We start from the raw sequence: 20508 nt of genomic DNA, 5'->3' as shown, positions 1-20508 counted from the left end.
TAGTTCTAACTTTCCCGCCCCAGTAGTTCTTCGCCAATCGGAGATGTAATTGTCTCTTCCCTCCCGACCTCTTAGTGACTTTACGAGAAGGAAGGTTTCTGGTTGGTTTTTCTGTAGCAAGAGCCCGCCAATAACAGACAGACTTTTTTGGTTCAGAGGGTCAGGCAGTATTTCCGCTGATGATTGGTTGGGGTGGCCGAGACAGGAAAATGGCTGCGAGCTCCTCTATAGTGTCGGTGGCCCCGACGGCTTCCTCGGTGCCGGTCCTGCCATCCAGCTGCGATTTCTCAAATTTGCGGGAAATTAAAAAGCAGCTGCTACTTATCGCGGGCCTCACCCGGGAGCGAGGCCTACTGCACAGTAGCAAGTGGTATGATGTCGGGATCCGAGGGGACCAGGGTTGGATCCTCGGCCTTGGGGGGCTTGGGCTGATTCAGTTTGTGTGGCTGTTCCAGGTCTGCGGAGTTGGCCTTCTCCCTCCCGGCATTGCCTCTGTCTGAGCTGCAGCCGCCGCCGCCTATTACAGAGGTAACGACGTGTTCACAGCGAGTGCTCCCCAGCATCAGAACAGATACTGGGTGCCCTGTCACCAGAGGGGAGCACACTGTTTAGCAGGGATGTTTGTAGAGGGAGTTCAAGCCATTCACAGAGATGGATATTTTAAGCAATTTTATCTGTATGTGTTTGTTAAGCTTAGAAAGACTTGGTGCTCCAACTTAAGCTTTTGGAGGAATTAGTAAATAATGCTTGCTTAAGATTTCAGCCTTTTAGATTTTTACAGCTCAACCTCGACAGTATTCATAACGTGGAGAAGCATCGAAGGTTTTTACAACAGTGCGAAACCTATTTTGGATCCAGACGGTTCAGGGTTCAAATCTCAGCCATACTAGTGACTTTTGACAGTTTACTAAATTAACCTCCTGAGCCACAGTTTCCTCATCAGTAAAATGCATATCATAGTATTTACTTTATGGGGATACTGAGAGAGTTAAATGAGATAAGAATACATTTTATGTATGATCTATAGTACATATGTTTACATAGACTGTGTAGTCTGAAAGATTTTTGTCATAATCCATTGTTTTTCCTGAAGATGCCATTTCTTGATTCCAGTCCTCCTCCAACCACACACACACACACACACACACTTAAAAGCAGTAGATATTCATTAATCCAAAAGGTACAATGCATGACATGTATACACTACCATGTGTAAAATATATAGCTAACAGGAAGATGCTGTATAACACAGGGAGCTCCACTCAGTACTCTGTGATAGATAGATTGTATGGGAGAGTGGGAAGGAGACTCAGAGGGAGGGGATATATGTATACTTATGGCTGATTCACTGATGTTGTACAACAGAAACTAACACAAAATTATAAAGCAATTATATTCCAATAAAAAAAAACAATCACACCAAAAATGTATAATGCAAGTGAGAGAGGTGGAAGAAGAAATAAGCAGATGATGAGTATATGTGAAAAGGGCCACCAGAATCCTAAGCTTTAATGGCCACATTTAGTACATGTTCATCCAATGAAGAAAACATGAATATAATTTTGGTTCCAGTTTTGTGCTGGCAATATTTGGGCAGGAAGGATGAAGAGAATGAAATTATTAAAGTTTTAATCAACTTATCCCTAGAATTTGAGGGAATTGTATGTTTTTACCTCAAGCATGTATCATTTAATTTTTTTACATAAAGAAATATAGCTGTGTTTTTTGCTTTTACAGTACTAATATGTCAAAACTTGAAGACCAAAAAATACAATTAATTCACAATATATTGCATTTATGTGGACATTTAAAAGTCTGGAGAAGGAAAGGAATGTCAGATATTAATACTAAATACTTTTCATGACTTTTTTACTTTTTCCTTATATCATATGTATATTATTGGCTCCATTTTACAGATGAAGAAGTGAATACTCAGAGAAGCTAAGTAAGTTCCCTACTAACATCTTGAATCCAGGAAGTCAAGGAGTCAGAATTTAAATCTAGCTGCCTAACACTAAAGCATATGCTACTTCCCACTACATTTGTAGAAACAATACAAATTTCGGAGTGCTGGTTTAGTTTTTTAAAGTTCTTTCCCCAACTTTTTATTTTGAAAGAATGTACTGTTACCTTATTCATAAACTAATAAATAAGTATTGGGTTTTGGGGAGGAGGAAAATAATTATTGTTTCTTACATCTTGAATTTAATAAATATGCTTCTTGGATTTGAACTTTTGTTATCCTGTTCTTAATCGTTAACATAAGCTTGTCTCTTTTTTAGGAAGATGCCCAGGATATGGATGCTTATACCCTGGCCAAGGCCTACTTTGATGTTAAAGAGTATGATCGGGCAGCACATTTCCTGCATGGCTGCAATAGCAAGAAAGCCTATTTTCTGTACATGTATTCTAGATATCTGGTGAGGGTTGTTTTAAGATGTCATTCTGTTATCAGTGAAGCATCCATGTTTAGCATCCCAATAGAAAAAATTTAATCTTCAATAATTTAGCAGTAGTCTACTTGGTGAATATACTTTATAAATAAATAATAATAATAAAGAAGACATCATAAGAAAAGTAAAAAGAATAATGGTATGAAAGAAAATATAAAAATATTGACAATATTCATTATTGATAAAGGCAGGGTGCAGTAGACCATCTATTTCAGAAGTAAAACTTTATATAGTTTTGGCATTGGTTGAAAATCACCTGTGGCTTTGGTTGTGGCTATGGGTAAAATTTGCTGCCCAGAGCCACTGGGAGCCTCAGCTCACCACCCACTCCTCTGTGTGGTGAGGTGAAACCCAGACCCCGACATGTGTGGACTGCTGCTCTGGGCATGTGTGCATGCTGTGTGCTCAGACGCTGTCGTGTCTGACTCTTTGCGACCCCATGAACTGTAGCCTGCTAGGCCCCTCTGTCCATGGGATTACCCAGGCAAGAATATTGCAGTGGGTTGCCATTTCCTCCTCCAGGGAATCTTCCCAACCCAGGGATTGAACTCATGTCTCCTGCTGCTCTGGGCAGATTATGTCAGTTTGAAATACTATGCCCAAATAATTCTTGAAGAAACTTCACTTGTCCAATAGAGATACTTCAGTATATGTACAGGGATATATGTACAGAACTGTTCATTGAAGTATTTTTTGTAGTAGGCCAAAAAATTAAGAACCTAAATAACCATTAGTCAAGAAATTCATTGTTAATTTTTGCCTGAAGTTTTATTATAATGTTGCGAAATGATCTACTCCAGAACTCTCTTGAGATGTAAATTCTACTCTAAGCAAGACCCTAGGATTTCCCTGGTGGTCCGTGGCTAAGACTCCCTGTTCCCAATGCAGGGGGCCTGGGTTCAATCCCTGGTCAAGGAACCAGGTCCCTCATGCTACAACTAAGGGTTTGCATGCTTCAGCTAAAAATCCCACATGCCGCAGCTAAAAAAAGATCCTGCATGCTGCAACTAAGACCTGCTGTAGCCAAATAAATACAAAAATACTTATTTTTTTTTTAAAGCATATTTTCCCTTCATTTATTTATGTATTCATCTAGTGTCAGTATGGACTCAAGGTTACCTTTTTTTTTTTTTTTTTAATTGTTTATAATTCATTATTGTACTTTATTGTTTTGGTACTCAAATTATTCCAGATTCTCAGTGGGAGCTCCTAAATAGTTGTTTAAAATTAGTGACCAATAGTAGATTTCATTCTGGACTTGGACACTTTAGGTCAATTCAGGCTGCTAGTTTTAGAACAGGTTTCCGAATAAACTGAAAAAAGACCTACTTACTGATTTTCTCTTACAGTCTGGAGAAAAGAAGAAGGATGATGAAACAGTTGATAGCTTAGGTATGAATTTCTTTCTCTTACCTTTTGGACTAAAGCAGAAGTTGCAAATTCTAATTCCTGTAGGAGCCAGGCAGGTAATATAAACATGGGAAGTGGACTGAGGAGAGGTCTGCAAGCTGGAGAGCACAACTGACTGGTGGTTACCCAGCTGCCTCTGAGGGCTCCCTTGTGGGAATGTGGGCTTGATTTTGTCAGGGGCTTTCTTCCCTTGGCCTTAGCCTGTTCCCTGCAACCTGAACCTGGAAATTTAGATTTTTAGTTGAGGCTTCTGATATTTAAATATTGATAATTAACTCAAAATTTTAAAAACCCATGTGGACCTAACAGAATATAACTGCAGACCAATTATCAGTTGCAGTTTCTGTAATAAAGTAAATGGACTGTGTAAGATGTCATCGGCCATTGGTGAATGTTGGCTGGAAGTTCCAGTTGTAACTTTGGTTGACACCAAAGGGAGTATCTGAGTCTATGAAATAAAAAGCAGCAGTCTACCCTTAGATCAGAAACTCTGTTTCTTTCCTAGGCCCTCTGGAGAAAGGTCAAGTGAAAAATGAGGCTCTTAGAGAATTGAGAGTGGAGCTCAGCAAAAAACACCAGGCTCGGGAACTTGATGGCTTTGGCCTTTATCTGTAAGTGTTAAGAGTAATTTGGAACTTCAGAGAGAGATTCTTCTGAGTAGAGGGGAGATGTTATTAACTTCTGTGATCGTTCCCTTCTTTTCTAGGTATGGTGTGGTGCTTCGAAAGCTGGACTTAGTGAAAGAGGCCATCGATGTGTTTGTGGAGGCTACTCATGTTTTGCCTTTGCACTGGGGAGCCTGGCTAGAACTCTGTAACTTGATTACTGACAAAGAGATGGTAAATTTGAGATAAGCTATATGAAAAACCTTTTGCTTCAAGTCTTATGTAATTCTTTAATAAACGGGGAGGGGGAGAAAAATTTTGCTAAACCTTTCATTATAGCTACCTCTTTGCTCCCTCTCCTGTGGTCTCTTTCACTGTTGGGATTTAGGTCTTTATTTGAAAGACTAATGTCTAGGTCTTGTTTGGTAGATGCTATTGGATTTGCATCCAGTTGTGTTAGACTATCTTTTCATATTCATGCTTTCAGATTCAAGTTTTACTGTAACTTGTTTTCTAGACTAAATGCTATTATAGTTTCCTAATTCCAAAGATGCTATAGGAATAATTTCTCTTAAATCAAGAATTGTATTAAAAGCATGTTTAATGTCTCTTCTGAACTGTCATAGGACTGTTAAGATTTAGAAATTTGTTAATTAATGAAATAATGTATATGAAATGGCTTTATAAACTGCAGTTGTTTTATTAGTCATTGTTAGAGAACAATGTCTACAGAGTTGTCTACAGAGTTTATTTTGCTGTTCTTCAGTAGTTAATAGAAGCAACAACATACTTCCTTTTGTTGACTCTAAGGGACCAAGGGCTGGTTGATTTCCCTTAATAATGATACATGCTACTTAATTTGAGTCTGAAATCTTAATCTTGGTTTACTTCTATTCACTTATCTCTAACTGCCTACCACACTTTCATTAAGCTCTGAACTTAAAATATGTAAAACCACATTTCTCATCTTGCCTCTTCAGTTCTCTTTCTTTCTCTCAACCTGATGGACTCTCAGTTACATCACTCCTTCTCAGAAAGTACTCAGTCTTGATACCTCAAAGTCATATTTTGTCTCTTCCCTTTTTCTCATCTCCCTTTATCTAGTCAGTCACCAAACATTGCCATGGTTTCCTTCTTGTCTGCATCTCTTTCTCTTGGTTCCCTTTGCCATCTTGGTTATCATCTCAAAACTAGATTACTTAAAAGTAATAAATACTTTCTATCTAGCTTTCCTATTTTTGTACTTCCCATTTCCAAGCTATCTTACATACTGTTTCCAAACTTATTCTTAAGGCACTCATGTCATCATGTCATTCTCTTAACAAAGATTGCAGTGTTTTCACATTGCATCCCATTTCTGGTTGTAGCATAGCACCCACTCTTAGTTCAGTCTTTTTTTTTCCTACAGCTTCCCAACACATAGCCTCCCCTCAAACTGAACTAGTTGTCTCATCCTGTTTACCTACACTCATGACTTTTTCCTCTGTTGTTACCCTTACCTAGAATGTTGTCTTTTTTCTCTTCCTCTCCCCTTTTCTATTCAGTTTTTACCCATCCTCCAAGACTCACCTCAAATCCTATCTTTCTGAAGCTAGACCATTCTTCTCTATTCCCGCTGTTATGTTTGTGAGTCCTATTCACTTAATTGAACAGCATCTCAGGTGGTGCTAGTGCTAAGGAACCTGCCTATCAGTGCAGGAGACATAAGAGATGCAGGTTTGATCCCTGGGTTGGGAAGATCCCCTGGAGGAGGAAATGGCAGCCCACTCTAGTTTTCTTGCCTGGAGAATCCCCTGGACAAAGGAGCCTGGTAGGCTGCAAACCATAGGGTTGCAGACTTCAACTTGACTGAAGTGACTGAATACACACACACACCTGTTCATTATTAGGTGCTCTAATAAAATTTAGGTGATAAATTCTTTTAGAAAATAAAGATAGTTCCTTGATGTTCATTTGGGAGAGAGGTCAAAGTATATTAAGTATTTCCCTCTCTCTCCTGCTGCCAGCTGAAGTTCCTGTCTTTGCCAGACACCTGGATGAAAGAGTTTTTTCTGGCCCATATATACACAGAGTTGCAGTTGATAGAGGAGGCCCTGCAAAAATATCAGAATCTCATTGATGTGGGCTTCTCTAAGAGCTCATATATTGTTTCCCAAATTGCAGTTGCCTATCACAATATCAGAGGTGAGTGAATAAGGATAACAAAGTACCATCAAATCCTGAACGTAGCACTGTATTGTTTTCTGAACTCTGTCTTATTTCTGCAGATATTGACAAAGCTCTCTCTATTTTTAATGAGCTAAGGAAACAAGACCCTTACAGGATTGAAAATATGGACACATTCTCCAACCTTCTTTATGTCAGGGTGAGCTGCTTCCTTTGCTTGGACTTGATTAAGCTCTTGTGCTTTGAATCTCCTGGGTTGGATTGTCACCTCATAGCATTAGATACAAGAAAAATAAGGGTTTCTTTTTCATGCTTAGATCATCTTTCTTTTCTTTCAGAGCATGAAATCTGAGTTGAGTTATCTGGCTCACAACCTCTGTGAGATTGATAAATATCGGGTAGAAACATGCTGTGTAATTGGTAAGAGTCATTTTTTTCTTTCAAGATTTATCTTTATTGCAAGTAATCCAAATAACAACAATATAAAGTGTCAAAAAAAAGGAGGGGGGGCAGTTCTCTGGCAGTCCAATGATTAAGACTCTGAGATTCCACTGCAGGGGACATGGATTCAACCTCTGGTCAAAGAACTGGGATCCTGCCAAAAATAAGAGTGTTAAAGGTAATAAAATTATATACAGTAGGATGTCAAGGATCACTGTAATCCCACTCCCAAGACTGTTTGGTGGATACAACTCCAGAATATTTTTCTGTGTAAATAGTAAAAATGGTATATATGCAGGTATGGTTATTTACAAAAATTGTGTCATTATATACACTGCTTTGTAATGTCCTTTTTTTTTTTAACCTAAAATATATCTTCTTCCATCTTTTCATGGTATTACATCTAGAGTTGTATTATTTATGATGGCTATGTAGTATTTTATTATATAGATGTGCCTTTTTAAAATTTAATTGATTTTCTATTGTATAAGTTGTGGCTAGTGTTTCTCTTCAAGAAAGTTAGAGATACCAAGGGAGCATTTTATGCAAAGATGGGCACAATAAAAGACAGAAGCGGTATGGACCTAACAGAAGCAGAAGCTATTAAGAAGAGGAAGCAAGAATACACAGAAGAACTATACAAAAGAGATCTTCACAACCCAGTAATCACGATGGTGTGATCACTCACCTAGAGCCATACATCCTGGAATGTGAGATCAAGTGGGCCTTACTTGAAGCATCACTACGAATAAAACTAGTGGAGGTGATGGAATTCCAGTTGAGCTATTTCAAATCCTAAAAGATGATGCTGTGAAAGTACTGTACTCAATAGGCCAGCAAATTTGGAAAAGTCAGTAGTGGCCACAGGACTTTAAAAGGTCAGTTTTCATTCCAGTCCCAAAGAAATGCAGTGCCATAATATGTTCAAACTACCACACAGTTGCACTCATCTCACATGCTAGCAAAGTAATGCTGAAAATTCTCCAAGTGAGGCGTCAACAGTATGTGAACCAGGAACTTCCAGATGTTCAAGCTGGATTTAAAAAAGGCAGAGGAACCAGAGATCAAATGTCCAACATCTGTTGGATCATAGAAAAAACAAGGGAATTCCAGAAAAGCATCTACTTCTGCTTTATTGACTATGCCAAAGCCTTTGTGTGGATCACAACAAACTGGAAAATTCTTCAAGAGATGGGAATACCAGACCACTTTAACTGCCTCCAGAGAAATCTGTACGGAGGTCAAGAAGCAACAGTTAGAACCAGACGTGGAATGACAGACTGGTTCCAAATTGGGAAAGGGGTACGTCAAGGCTGTATATTGTCACCCTGCTTATTCAGCTTTTATGGAGGGTACATCATGTGAAATGCCGGGCTGGATGAAGCACAAGCTGGAGTCAAGATTGCTGGGGAAAATATCAATAACCTCAGATATGCAGATGACACCACCCTTATGGCAGAAAGCAAAGAGGAACTAAAGAGCCTTTTGTTGAAAGTGAAAGAGGAGAGTGAAACAGCTGGCTTAAAACTCAACATTCCAAAAACTAAGATCATGGCATCCAGTCCCATCACTTGTGGCAAATAGATGGGGAAACAGTGGAAACAGTGGCTGACTTTATTTTTCTGGGCTCCAGAATCACTGCAGATGGTGATTGCAGCCGTGAAATTAAAAGACGCTTTCTCCTTGGAAGGAAAATTATGAGCAACCTAGACAGCATATTAAAAAGCAGAGACATTACTTTGCCAACAAAGGTCCGTCTAGTCAAGGCTATGGTTTTTCCAGTGGCCATGTATGGATGTGAGAGTTGGACTATAAAGAAAACTGAGCACAGAAGAATTGATGCTTTTGAACTGTGGTGTTGGAGAAGACTCTTGAGAGTCCCTTGGACTGCAAGGAGATCCAACCATACCATCCTAAAGGAGATCAGTCCTGGGTGTTCATTGGAAGGACTGATGTTGAAACTGAAACTCCAATACTTTGGCCACCCGATGCAAAGATCTGACTCATTTGAAAAGACCCTGATGCTGGGAAAGATAGAGGGCAGGAGGAGAAAGGGACGACAAAGGATGAGATGGTTGGATGGCATCACTGACTCAGTGGACATGGGTTTGGGTGGACCCTGGGAGTTGGTGATGGACAGGGAGGCCTGGTGTGCTGCAGTTCATGGGGTTGCAAAGAGTCGGACATGACTGAGCAACTAAACTGAACTGAACTGGACTACAAGCAGATCAAACCAGTCAAGAAAATCAGTCCTGAATATTTATTGGAAGGACTGATGCTGAAGCCGAAACTCCAATACCTTGGCCACCTGATGTGAAGAACTGACTCACTGAAAAATACCCTGATGCTGGCAAAGATTGAAGGCAGGAGAAGGGGATGACAGAGGATGAGATGGTTGGGTGACATTACCAACTAGATGGACATGAGTTTGAGTGAGCTCTGGGAGTTGGTGATGGACAGGGAAGTCTGGCACCCTACAGTCCATGGGGTCGCAAAGATTCAGACACAACTGAGCGACTGAACTGACTGTTTGTTAATATACAAAAATTACTTTAGGAAACATCTTTGTATGTACGCATTTATTTTTGTTTGTTTATGCAACTATTTCTTTTTCAATTTTAATTTTTACTTACTTACTTTTGTTACACTGGGTCTTTGTTGCTCTTCATGGATTTTGTCTAGTTGTGGTGAGCAGCGGCTACTCTTTGTGGTGCACAGGCTTTTCATTGCGGTGGCTTCTCTTGTGAAACACAGGCTCTAGGTGCACGGGCTTTAGTGGTTGTAGCACATGAGTTCAGCGCTTATGGCTCACTGGCTCTAGAGCACAGGCTCAATAGTTGCGGCACATGGGCTTAGTTGCTCCTCGGCATGTGGGATCTTCCTAGATCAGGGTTTGAACCCGTTTCCCCTCCACTGGCAGGCAGATTCTTATCCATCGTACTACCACGGAAGTCTTTTATGCAACTCTTTCTGTGTAATAAGTTCCTTGCAGCGAAATGCTGGATCAAAAGGGTGTGCATTTTAAACTTACTAATATTACTAAAATGTTTGTAAGAATTTCCAATTCTATGAAAAAAAAATAAGATTACCTCTTTTTTCTATACAAGGGTGTCTCAAGCTTGGCTCTGTTGACAGTTTTGGTTTTAATTTCTTTTTCGGGAGGCTGTCTTGTACACTGAGGCTTCCCCAGTGGCTCAGTGGTAAAGAATCCACCTGCCAATGCAAGAGCCTTGGGAGATACAGGTTCATTTCCTGGGTTGGGAAGGTCCCTTGGGGAAAGAAATGGCAACCCACTCCAGTATTCTTGCCAGGATAGTTCCATGGACAGAGGAGCCTGGCAGGTTACAGTCCATGGGGTCGCAAAGAGTCGAACACGACTGAACGACTGAGCACACATGCATGTCCTGTACACTGCAGGACGTTAGCAGTATGCCCAGCTTCTAACCACTCAATGTCAGTAACCTCCTTCTGCCAGGTGGGACAACCAAAAATGTTCGCAGGTGAAGCCAAATAACCTTTTGGGGTCAGAATCATCCTCCATTGAGAACTGTGGTCCCATGTATTTGGTCACCCTAGGGTAGCGTGATAATCAGTTGACACAAATAGATGAATGGCCACTCTTGGATAAAAGTAACTTTGGTTGTTTGTGATTGAAAGCCTAAGTTTCCTGGAGATGAAAGACCTTGTTCCTGGATCTTTGGTGACATTGTTGTTAATAAAGTGATAGAATTTCAGGTCAGTCATTCAGTAAATATTTCCAGACCTTGAAGGAGTTGTAGTCCAGTATGGGAAAGAAACATTAAAAAAAAAAAATCCTAGACCTGGGTTTGATCCATAGGTTGGGAAGTTCCTCTGGAGAAGGGAATGGCAACCCACTCCAGTATTCTTGCCTGGAATCCCATGGATAGAGGAGCCTGGTGGGCTACAGTCTGTGGGGTCGCAGAGTTGCACACAACTGAGCAACTAATAATAAAACGACAATGGAAACATAGGTAAGAGGAACAGATGATCTTTTCAATGTCAGAGCATTATGAGTGAAGCATAAAGTCCATTAAGGTGAGGATGGAATTCCAGTTTATTCAGAAAACATTCTTTCAACATATTCTGAATACCAGGTACTATAAAATGTGTTGCAGTACATACCCCATTACCTACTAAGGAAGATCAGTAAGAAACAATGATGTAGTGGGTTGAGTGTTATGATTGAAGTAAGCATAGGATACAAAGAGAGTACATAGGACAGATAGCTAGCTAATCCAGTCTAATCTTAGGGAAGGCGTCTTGAGAAGGTGAGATCTGAAGGAGAGTTGACTAAGGGAGAAGATGGATTGACTTGGGAGGGGTATTGCAGTGCAGAGAAGTGTGAAACAGGCAGTGATCCTGAAGCACTGTGTGGGAGGAGGGGATGTACAAAAGGGGCCGGATCTTGAAGAGCCTTTTATGCTTTGCCAAAAGTTTGGATTTTATTCTTAAGGCAGGAGAAGTCTTCTGATGGATTTTAGACCAGACAGTGATAAACTTTTTCAGATTTTCATTTTCAAATGATAACTGGAGACTGGGCTGGGAAGATTAGCAAAAGGGCAAGACTAGATGCAGGAAGACCAACAAGGAGGCTTTTGCAATAAACCAGTCTAGAGATGAGCCCAAGCTGAGGTATTGGCAGGAGGAATGAAGAGAGGTGATTAGACTTCGAAGATGTTTAGGAAGTAGAACAAATAGAAATTGATGAATGGGTAACTAGATTTACAACAGTGTCCTTTACCTGAAGAAAGGAAATATAAGTAGGGGAGATACCGTTCTTTTTTAGCCTACTAACTTAAAACCAGTTAAAATCAAAGGAGACATACATACGAAGAGTAATGCTTTAGGAGTTTCTGGGGTTTTATTTATTTATTGTTTGGCCGTGCCACACAGTTTATGGGATCTTAGTCCCCCTAGTGGAGAAGGCATTGGTGACCCACTCCAGTGCTCTTGCCTGGAAAATCCCATGGATGGAGGAGCCTGGTAGGCTGCAGTCCATGGGGTCGCTAAGAGTCGGACATGACTGAGCAACTTCACTTTCACTTTTCACTTTCATGCATTGGAGAAGGAAATGGTAGCCCACTCCAGTGTTCTTGCCTGGAGAATCCCAGGGATGGAGGAGCCTGAAGGGCTGCCATCCCTGGGGTCGCACAGAGTTGGACACGACTGAAGCGACTTAGCAGCAGCAGCAGCAGCAGCAGTTCCCCTAGCAGGGTTTAAAGCCAGGCCTTTGGCAGTGAGAGCAAGGAGTCCTAACCACTGGACTACCAGCGAATTCCCATCTGTTTTTGAAAATAATTGATTAGTAAACTTTTAAAATTTATTTTTATTTTTGGTAAACTTCTTAATGAACTGTTTTTGTTTTCTCTTCAATATGTCTATGCATGCGTATACACTCAGTTGTGTCTGACTCTTCGCAAACCCTTGAACTGTGGCCCACCAGGCCCCTTTGTCCATTGCATTCTCTCAGCAAGAATACTGGAGTGGGTTGCCATTTCCTCCTCCAGGGAATCTTCCTGACCCAGGGATCAAACTGGCATCTCCAGCATTGCAGATAGATGCTTTACTGCTGAGCCATCCTGTCCTTTGCCCCCAGTATATCTGTAATGCCTAACAAAGTTCCTAACATATGGTCAATAAATGTTTGTTGAATTCAGCTCACCTATTTTAAGAATAAGGAACGTTAGATAAGATAAAAAGTATATTTCAGCTTCCATATTATAGCCAATTCAGAGGAATTGAAAGGAGTAAAAAGGGTGGAGAGAGAAGAAACTTGAGGACCTGAAAGAGAATGAAACAGTAGAGTGATGAATAGAGTGATGGCAAGAAACCCCCACTTATTTCTTGCTTCTGATTTTATGTCTGGATGTGAGTGGAATGCTTCCTTTTGCATCTTTTCTGGAGTTCTACTCTCTGAAGGCAGCTTTACACACACAAATATATATATATAATGAGTGTATATGTATATATATCTATTACTGTGTAGCATGGTGAAGATTTGGACTCTGGAACCAAACTGCCCAAGTTTAACTCTTGGTTTTGCTATTCACTAGCTGTATGACAGTGGATTTAAATTCTCCTCATCCATAAAGGGATTTATCAATAGAACTTTGTCTTATGTGTTTGTTTTAAGGATTAAGTAAATTAATACATACAAAGCACTTATAACAATGTTAAGTTGCCCAGCACATTGTAATTATACAATACATTGTAGCTGTTGCAACTGGTCAGAAAAGCTCATCTACTTAATCTTTGCACAGAACTTGCCTATTCTGACTTACTTAGCATCTCTTTTGTCATCCTGACTCCTTTAGTAGCTAAAGCTGATACTCCTGCTACCACTGCTTCACTTCTGTTCTATTACAGAAGTTAACCCTTGGACAGTCTGCTTAAAGTTTGGTTATTTTTCTGTATCTGGTTCTGAGTCAGTGACAGAAGCAAAGCTATCTTTATGTACATAAAGACCTCCCATCTTTTTTCCCAGATGAATATCAACTTATGTTGATATTCATATCATATCAACATATGATCTTATGTAATACAGACAGTTGTTATAAATGATTTCTCCTGAATCAAACTGACAGCTGTATCTAGACAAATTTTTTAAAAAAAAGACAAACGCATATATAGAAATAGTATTACTTGTTTTTTTACCAGAGTGGAATCATAAAATTTCTCGCAATTTGTTTTTTCCATTTGACAGTTTATCATGATCTCTGTAAGTTAGTATATGTATATATCTAAATCCACCCTTTTATTTAGTTTATGCACATACAGTTTTTACATAAAGGAGGTGTTTTGTTTTTTTTCCCCCTCACTGCACCCTTCATCCTTTAAAATGCTTGTGTTAGCATGTTCCGGTACCACATAAAAAATATACATACACATATGCGGGGTTTGGGCTTCCCTGGTGGCTCAGTGGTAAAGAATCCTCCCGCCAGTGCTGGAGAGGCAGGTTCAATCCCTGTGTGAGGAAGATCCCCTGGAGAAGGAAACGACAATCCACTCCAGTATTCTTGCCTGGGAAATCCCATGGATAGGGGAGCCTGGTGGGCTACAGTCCCTGGGGTCATAAAAGAGTCGAACATGACTTGTTGACTAAACAACAACGATGCAGGGTTTAATGGGCTGTTTGCTTACAAAAATAGGATCATACTGTACCCATTTCTCTGCATTTTACTTTTCTCATTCAACAATATCTCCTGAGAAATCATTCAGAAGTCTTGGTATGTCTCTAATTTTTTTCTTCTTTTTAAAATAATTGAGGTATAGTTGATTTACAATATTATATTGGTTTCAGGTATACAACATAGCGATTCTGTACAGATGATCATATAATTTTTATTTTTCATTTTTTTTTAATGAAAATTGATATCACATTGATTAATTTGCAGGTATTGAACCATCCATGTATCCCTGGGATGAATCCCACTTGATCATGATGTATGATCCTTTTAATGTATTATTGAATTCAGTTTGCAAATACTTTGAGGACTTTTTTGTCTATGATCATTAGTGATATTGGCTTGTAATTTTCTTGTTTTTGAGATATCTTTGGTTTTGGTATCAAGGTGATGCTGGCTTTGTGAATGAGTTTGGAAATATTCCTTCCTCTAATTTTTGGGAATAATTTGAAGAAAAATAATTGTTAGCTCTTTTCTAAATATTTGATAAAATTCATCTGTGAAGCCATCTGGTCCCAGACTTTTGTATGTTGGGAATTTTTTTATTACTGATTCAGTTTTATTACTGGTAATTGGTCTGTTTATATTTTCTATTCCTGTTTTAATTTTTGGAGATTATATATTTCTAGGAATGTGTCCATTTCTTCTAGGCTGTCCATTTTATTGGTATATATTAAAGATAGCTTTATTAAGGGATAATTTGTGTACCATAAAATTTACCCATTTTAAGTTTACAGTTCATTGAGTTTTTTGCTAACTTATTAAGTTGTGTAACCATAATCATAATCCAGTTTAGAAAATTCTATCATAACCCCAAATTCTCTTGAGTCTATTTTAAGTCAGTCCTACTCCCATCCCCAGGAGATCTGCCTTTTGAGTGTGCAGTTTTGCCCTTTCTAGAAATTTTAAATGGAATCTTGGAATATTTAGTCTTATCATGTGGCTTTTTTCACAGAGCTGTTTTTTGAGGTTTGTCCATGTTGCAGCATATGTCAGTAGTTCTTTTCTTTTTACTGCCGAGAAGTATTTCATTGTCTGGATATATACCACATTTCATTTATGCATTTACTAGTTGAGACAAGTCAGATAATCTTTATTCCCTTTCTTCAAATACATTTTTTAACAGAATCCTAAAATCTTTCATATACTCTTTTTAAGACCAGTGATAGTAGAACTTCCTTGATTCTTGTGGAAGAGAGGAGTTCAGAGTTCTACATTTTTAACCTTTCAGGTACTTCCTTAGGGACCTTGGAAGATAGTTGGAAAACTACCAATCTGAAGCATACTCTAGGAATATCTTACCCTTTATTAAGAAAATACATGTATAATGCTAATATCCAGAGGAAATACAATGAAGAAAACTTTTGTGGTGTTAGGAAACACTTTTAAAAAAAAAAAAACAGAATGTGTGATATTTTCCAAGGAAATGATGATATTGCCTATACAATTTGGCTTTTCTGCAAGGACTTTGGGGGAATGAGTTCTTGCCTACCCTGTAAAATGCTGCCTATTTTAGTGACTTATTTTAATCTTTCTAGTTGTTCACATATTTTTTTTTTTCCAATCAGGCAATTATTATAGTTTGCGTTCTCAACATGAGAAAGCAGCCTTGTATTTCCAGAGAGCCTTGAAATTGAATCCTCGGTATCTTGGGGCCTGGACGCTAATGGGACATGAGTACATGGAAATGAAGAATACGTCTGCTGCTATTCAGGCTTATAGGTGAGGTTTTAGTTGGAGGGTGAGGTGGAGCAGATTGTTGTGATTTTAGGAACCTCTGGGAAGATCACCTGGAGAAAGAAATGGCTTCCCACTCTAGTTTCCTTGCCCATGGATAGAGGAGCCTGACAGGCTACAGTCCGTGGGGTCCAAAGAGAGTCGGACACAACTGAGCAACTGACACTTTGACTTTATTGAGTCTGCAAGTCACTAACTTTGATTCTGCCTCCTTACCAGTTTTCTCTTCCATTTCTTAGGCATGCTATTGAGGTCAATAAGCGGGACTACAGAGCCTGGTATGGCCTTGGGCAGACCTATGAAATCCTTAAGATGCCGTTTTATTGCCTTTATTATTATAGACGGGCCCACCAGCTTCGGTAAGTCTGACCGCCGCCTGATGATATGTTTGTTGTGGGAAGGGCTGACACTTTTCTTTCTCTTTGATAGCTACTAAAGAATCACAGTGAATGGTTTTGACTTTTGGAGACCTAAGTTTAAACATGCCATATGTTGTTTGGTCATTTTTATGTAGTGTATTCTACTAATATGTTAATAGCATAACTGTGGGGACTTCCCTGGTGGTCTGGTAGTCAAGAATCCGCCTTGTAATGCAGGGGATGTGGGTTTGATCTGTGGTTGGAGAACTAAGATCCCACATGCTGTGGAGCAACTAAGCCCAAGCGCCACAACCACTGAGCCTGTGCATCACAACTTGAGTCCCTGCACTGCCACGAGAGATCCTGCATGATGCAACAAAGACCCCCCATGCCGCAACTAAGACCCAAGGCAGCCAAATTAATTAATTAATTTAAAAAGTAGTATAATTGTGCACATAAAATAATATACGAAGTATTGGATTAAAGCCCATTCCTTTCATGGGTTTGAAACAGTTGTGGTGGTGGTTCCTCAAGGGAGGACTTCAGTTATCTTTAAAGTCTTTGCTCAGGTTTCCTATTTTTCGTTCCTCACAGGCCCAATGATTCTCGTATGCTGGTTGCTTTAGGAGAATGTTATGAGAAACTTAATCAACTAGTGGAAGCCAAAAAGGTACCTGAAATTGGGTTCTGGAGAATCTATGTGGAAACCTAATGTTTGGATGAGGGGTTGAGCTATTGGTGCTTAATTTTCCTTCATTTGTATCTGTCTACATAGGGAAGTCTGAATATTTATAGGCTCATAGTGTGTATAAAGCAAAGCAGGGCTGACATAGTGGGAATGTTAATATGTAGCCTGGGCCTCAGATCTAGTAAAAATGCTTTGTATTCTCTAAATCTGAACTTCTAGGAGGATTGCAGGACCTGCGTGAGTCATGGCACATGGGGCAATGATTGAAGTGACTAGTTTATTTCTTTCTTTATTGACAGTGCTATTGGAGAGCTTATGCCGTGGGAGATGTGGAAAAGATGGCTCTGGTAAAACTGGCAAAGTGAGTGAAAGAGTGAAATGTTAGTTATATTTCTGTTGGCTTCTCTGGTAGGTGGATGCTGCATGTTCTAGAGCCTCTTATCCATCATCTACATGAATGAGGGGATGTTCAGTTCAGTTGCTCAGTCGTGTCCAAATCTTTGTGACCCCATGGACTGCAGCACGCTGGGCCTCCCTGTCCATCACCAACTCCCAGAGTTTCCTCAAACTCATGTCCATCGAGTCAGTGATGCCATCCAACCATCTCATCCTCTGTCGTCCCCTTCTCCTCCCACCTTTAATCTTTCCAGCATCAGGGTCTTTTCAAATGTGTCAGTTCTTCGCATCAGGTGGCCAAAGTGTTGGAGTTTCAGCTTCAGCATCAGTTCTTCCAATAAAAATTCAGGACTGATTTCCTTTAGGATTGACTGACTGGTTGGATCTCCTTGCTGTCCAAGGGACTCTCTCAAGAGTCTTCTCCAACACCACAGTTCAAAAGCATTAATTCTTTGGCGCTCAGCTTTCTTTATGGTCCAACTCTCACATCCATACATGACTGCTGGGAAAACCGTAGCTCTGACTAGACTTTGTTGGCAAAGTAATGTCTCTGCTTTTTAATATGCTGTCTAGGTTGGTCATAACTTTTCTTCCAAGGAGCAAGTGTCTTTTAATTTCATGGCTGCAGTCACCATCTGCAGTGATTTTGGAGCCCCCCAAAATAAAATCTGTCACTGTTTCCACTGTTTCCCCATCTATTTGCCATGAAGTGATGGGACCAGATGCCATGATTTTAGTTTTCTGAATGTTGAGTTTTAAGCCAAACTCAGGGATGTAGTACAGTGTATGAATACTGATCTGGAAACTTAGTCATCTTGACTCAAGAGAATGCTAGTACTTTTTGAAGGGGAATTGTTTTCCCATTTGGAAAATTCAAGAACTAATTGAAAGAAATGGAATTTTATGTGAGAGCAGTCTAGAGAAACTCATTTAGGTATCAGTCTCCTCTTCAGCCCCAGAAAAATACAGAATAACTCAGAAATGATAGGGAAAGAGGTTCTTAAATGCAGTTTCATTCCTACCAGTTATTTTCTGGATTCTTACAAAAAATCTGAATTGCTTGGTATCTTTTTGACCTTACTCAGGGTATTACCAGGCAATTTTTGCAATGGTTTGTTATCCAGCTTAAGTATTTACTAACTTTCCCTCCATCACCAGAAGCAGAATGATTTGGAGCTTTGATGAAGTAACCATCACTTCTGGGCACTAATATTATTCTGGGTCCCACTGTGTCATTTATGTCAAAATTTGTACTTGTCTATATATTGTCATTTTTTGATGTTATTTGTGTGCTTTTACTTTTTTTTTTATCTCTAGCTTGCTTTGCAATATGATTTGTACCTAAAGACCGATTTCTTTTGTAGGCTTCATGAACAGTTGACTGAGTCAGAACAGGCAGCCCAGTGTTACATCAAGTATATCCAAGATATCTATTCATGTGGGGTATGTGTCATTAGCATGAGAATTGGGTTGCTGATCTTATTCTTATCACCTCAGTCATTCCTGCTTTCCTTATCTAGGAAATAGTGGAACACTTGGAGGAGAGCACTGCTTTCCGCTATCTGGCCCAGTACTATTTTAAGTGCAAGCTGTGGGATGAAGCTTCAGCTTGTGCTCAGAAGTGTTGTGCATTCAATGATGTAAGTATCAGTACTTTAGTGAAAGACTTGGATTTTAAGTTTGAGGACATGACTTTACTGTGATCTGGGGGTAGAAGGTGGTTAAAAGGGTGAGTGGAGAGGTTACCTTGTTCTGAGGAACTTTATAAGTCAGTATTTTAGAACCTGGTTTTGAGAATAACTTTGGATATATTTTGATACATTTGCTTGACCTTGTTTCAGACCCGGGAAGAAGGTAAGGCCTTGCTCAGGCAAATCCTACAGCTTCGGAACCAAGGCGAGACTCCCTCCACTGAGATACCTGCTCCCTTTTTCCTCCCTGCCTCACTGTCTGCTAACAACACTCCCACACGCAGAGTTTCTCCACTCAACCTGTCTTCAGTCACGCCATAGTTGGCTGCTTTCAAACCAGAACATTGCCAGACCCATATTAAGCCTTATCTCCATGTAAAGAACAGCCATGTCTATTTTTCCAAGGACCTTATTTCTTTTTGTTTTACAACTCCTTGGGGACAGCTTACAGAATCACCTTCAGAGTAGACTGACAGAAGGAACAGTAGACTGGCAGGAACAGATACTGTCTTCTGCCAGTTTGAAGCACTTCTATCTCCCTTCTGTTTAGAGTGGCTACAGATCTTGGCCTTTTTCCCAGGTCTTTTGGCACCCCCACAAAACATCCCTTTAACAGCACTTTAGCACAGGCAAGTCTACAGAAACAAAATTTAAATGCTGCTGGGAGTGGGAGATTTCTTTAGAAAGGCAAGGAAGAAAGCCTGCCACTTTACCCTCTGCTGACAATAGGGCACTGGATACCCTAGGAAGGTCAGGGCACTGGATAGACAGACATGACTCATCATTCTTTGATGTGCTGAGCATGACTACTTTGATATCAGAGATTAGTTTTAAATGGATTCTAGCTGTACTTTTGTTCTCACTAGGAAGACATTCTTCCAAAACATGATTTTGGGGTGTCTCCTAGAAACTTTCAAATTGGAAGTAACAAGTAGAGTTGAACAAAGGGGCAAAAGGACTCACTGAGTGTGGAACTGATGGCCCCTACTAAGGGGAAACATGTCTAGAGTTAGCTATACCCCTACTAAAGCAGAGCAAGGAGACAGGATTACAGAGTTTCACAGATATTTGGGTGTGTAACTTTTGTGACTATACAGATAAGAATAAACTCTTTGAGTCGGTCTGTTTTAATAAATATTTTTGACGTAATTGTTTGTGTCTCTTCCCCCCCCTCCCCCCCCCCCCGCCCCATCTCCAGCAGAATGATTTTTTCTAACCTTCACCTGTTAGACAAGGTAAAAGTAATCATTTCTGCTGTATTCTTGGAGAGTTTCTGGCCTGTGCTTGTGTGTTCCGTAGGAGGTAATATGCTGTGATTATGTCTGCTGTGATTGGTTTGTACAGTGGATACTATGGG

At 39.8% G+C, this 20508-nt stretch overlaps 1 protein-coding gene and 1 non-coding gene across 2 annotated transcripts; both read left to right on the top strand.

Moving 5' to 3' along the window:
- Positions 1-192: 192 nt before the first annotated feature.
- CDC23 (cell division cycle 23) lies at positions 193-20286 on the top strand. The gene is made up of 16 exons (XM_019964990.2): positions 193-370; positions 456-528; positions 2283-2420; positions 3803-3845; positions 4369-4474; positions 4570-4702; positions 6475-6652; positions 6736-6833; positions 6973-7054; positions 15849-16002; positions 16257-16376; positions 16971-17046; positions 17364-17425; positions 18825-18903; positions 18981-19100; positions 19302-20286. Exons 1-16 carry the CDS (start codon positions 210-212, stop codon positions 19470-19472), a joined length of 1794 nt encoding a protein of 597 aa, XP_019820549.1. The 5' UTR covers positions 193-209; the 3' UTR covers positions 19473-20286.
- On the top strand, positions 2694-2820 carry LOC139184304 (small nucleolar RNA ACA64). The gene has a single exon (XR_011567891.1). It is a non-coding gene; the product is annotated as a small nucleolar RNA ACA64 (small nucleolar RNA).
- Positions 20287-20508: the final 222 nt, after the last annotated feature.

The sequence above is a fragment of the Bos indicus genome, chromosome 7 (genome assembly GCF_029378745.1).
Source record: "Bos indicus isolate NIAB-ARS_2022 breed Sahiwal x Tharparkar chromosome 7, NIAB-ARS_B.indTharparkar_mat_pri_1.0, whole genome shotgun sequence".
Lineage (NCBI taxonomy): Eukaryota > Metazoa > Chordata > Mammalia > Artiodactyla > Bovidae > Bos > Bos indicus.
Note: the sequence above shows the minus strand (reverse complement) of the source record. Positions and strands in the feature narration are given on the sequence as shown.

Bases quoted from the DNA above. Each gene is read 5' to 3' on its own strand.
- CDC23 (XM_019964990.2), top strand. From the start codon at position 210: ATGGCTGCGAGCTCCTCTATAGTGTCGGTGGCCCCGACGGCTTCCTCG. The intron at 529-2,282 runs GTAACGACGTGT...TCTCTTTTTTAG, and splicing joins CGCCGCCGCCTATTACAGAG to GAAGATGCCCAGGATATGGA. The intron at 17,426-18,824 runs GTGAGTGAAAGA...TTTCTTTTGTAG, and splicing joins GCTCTGGTAAAACTGGCAAA to GCTTCATGAACAGTTGACTG.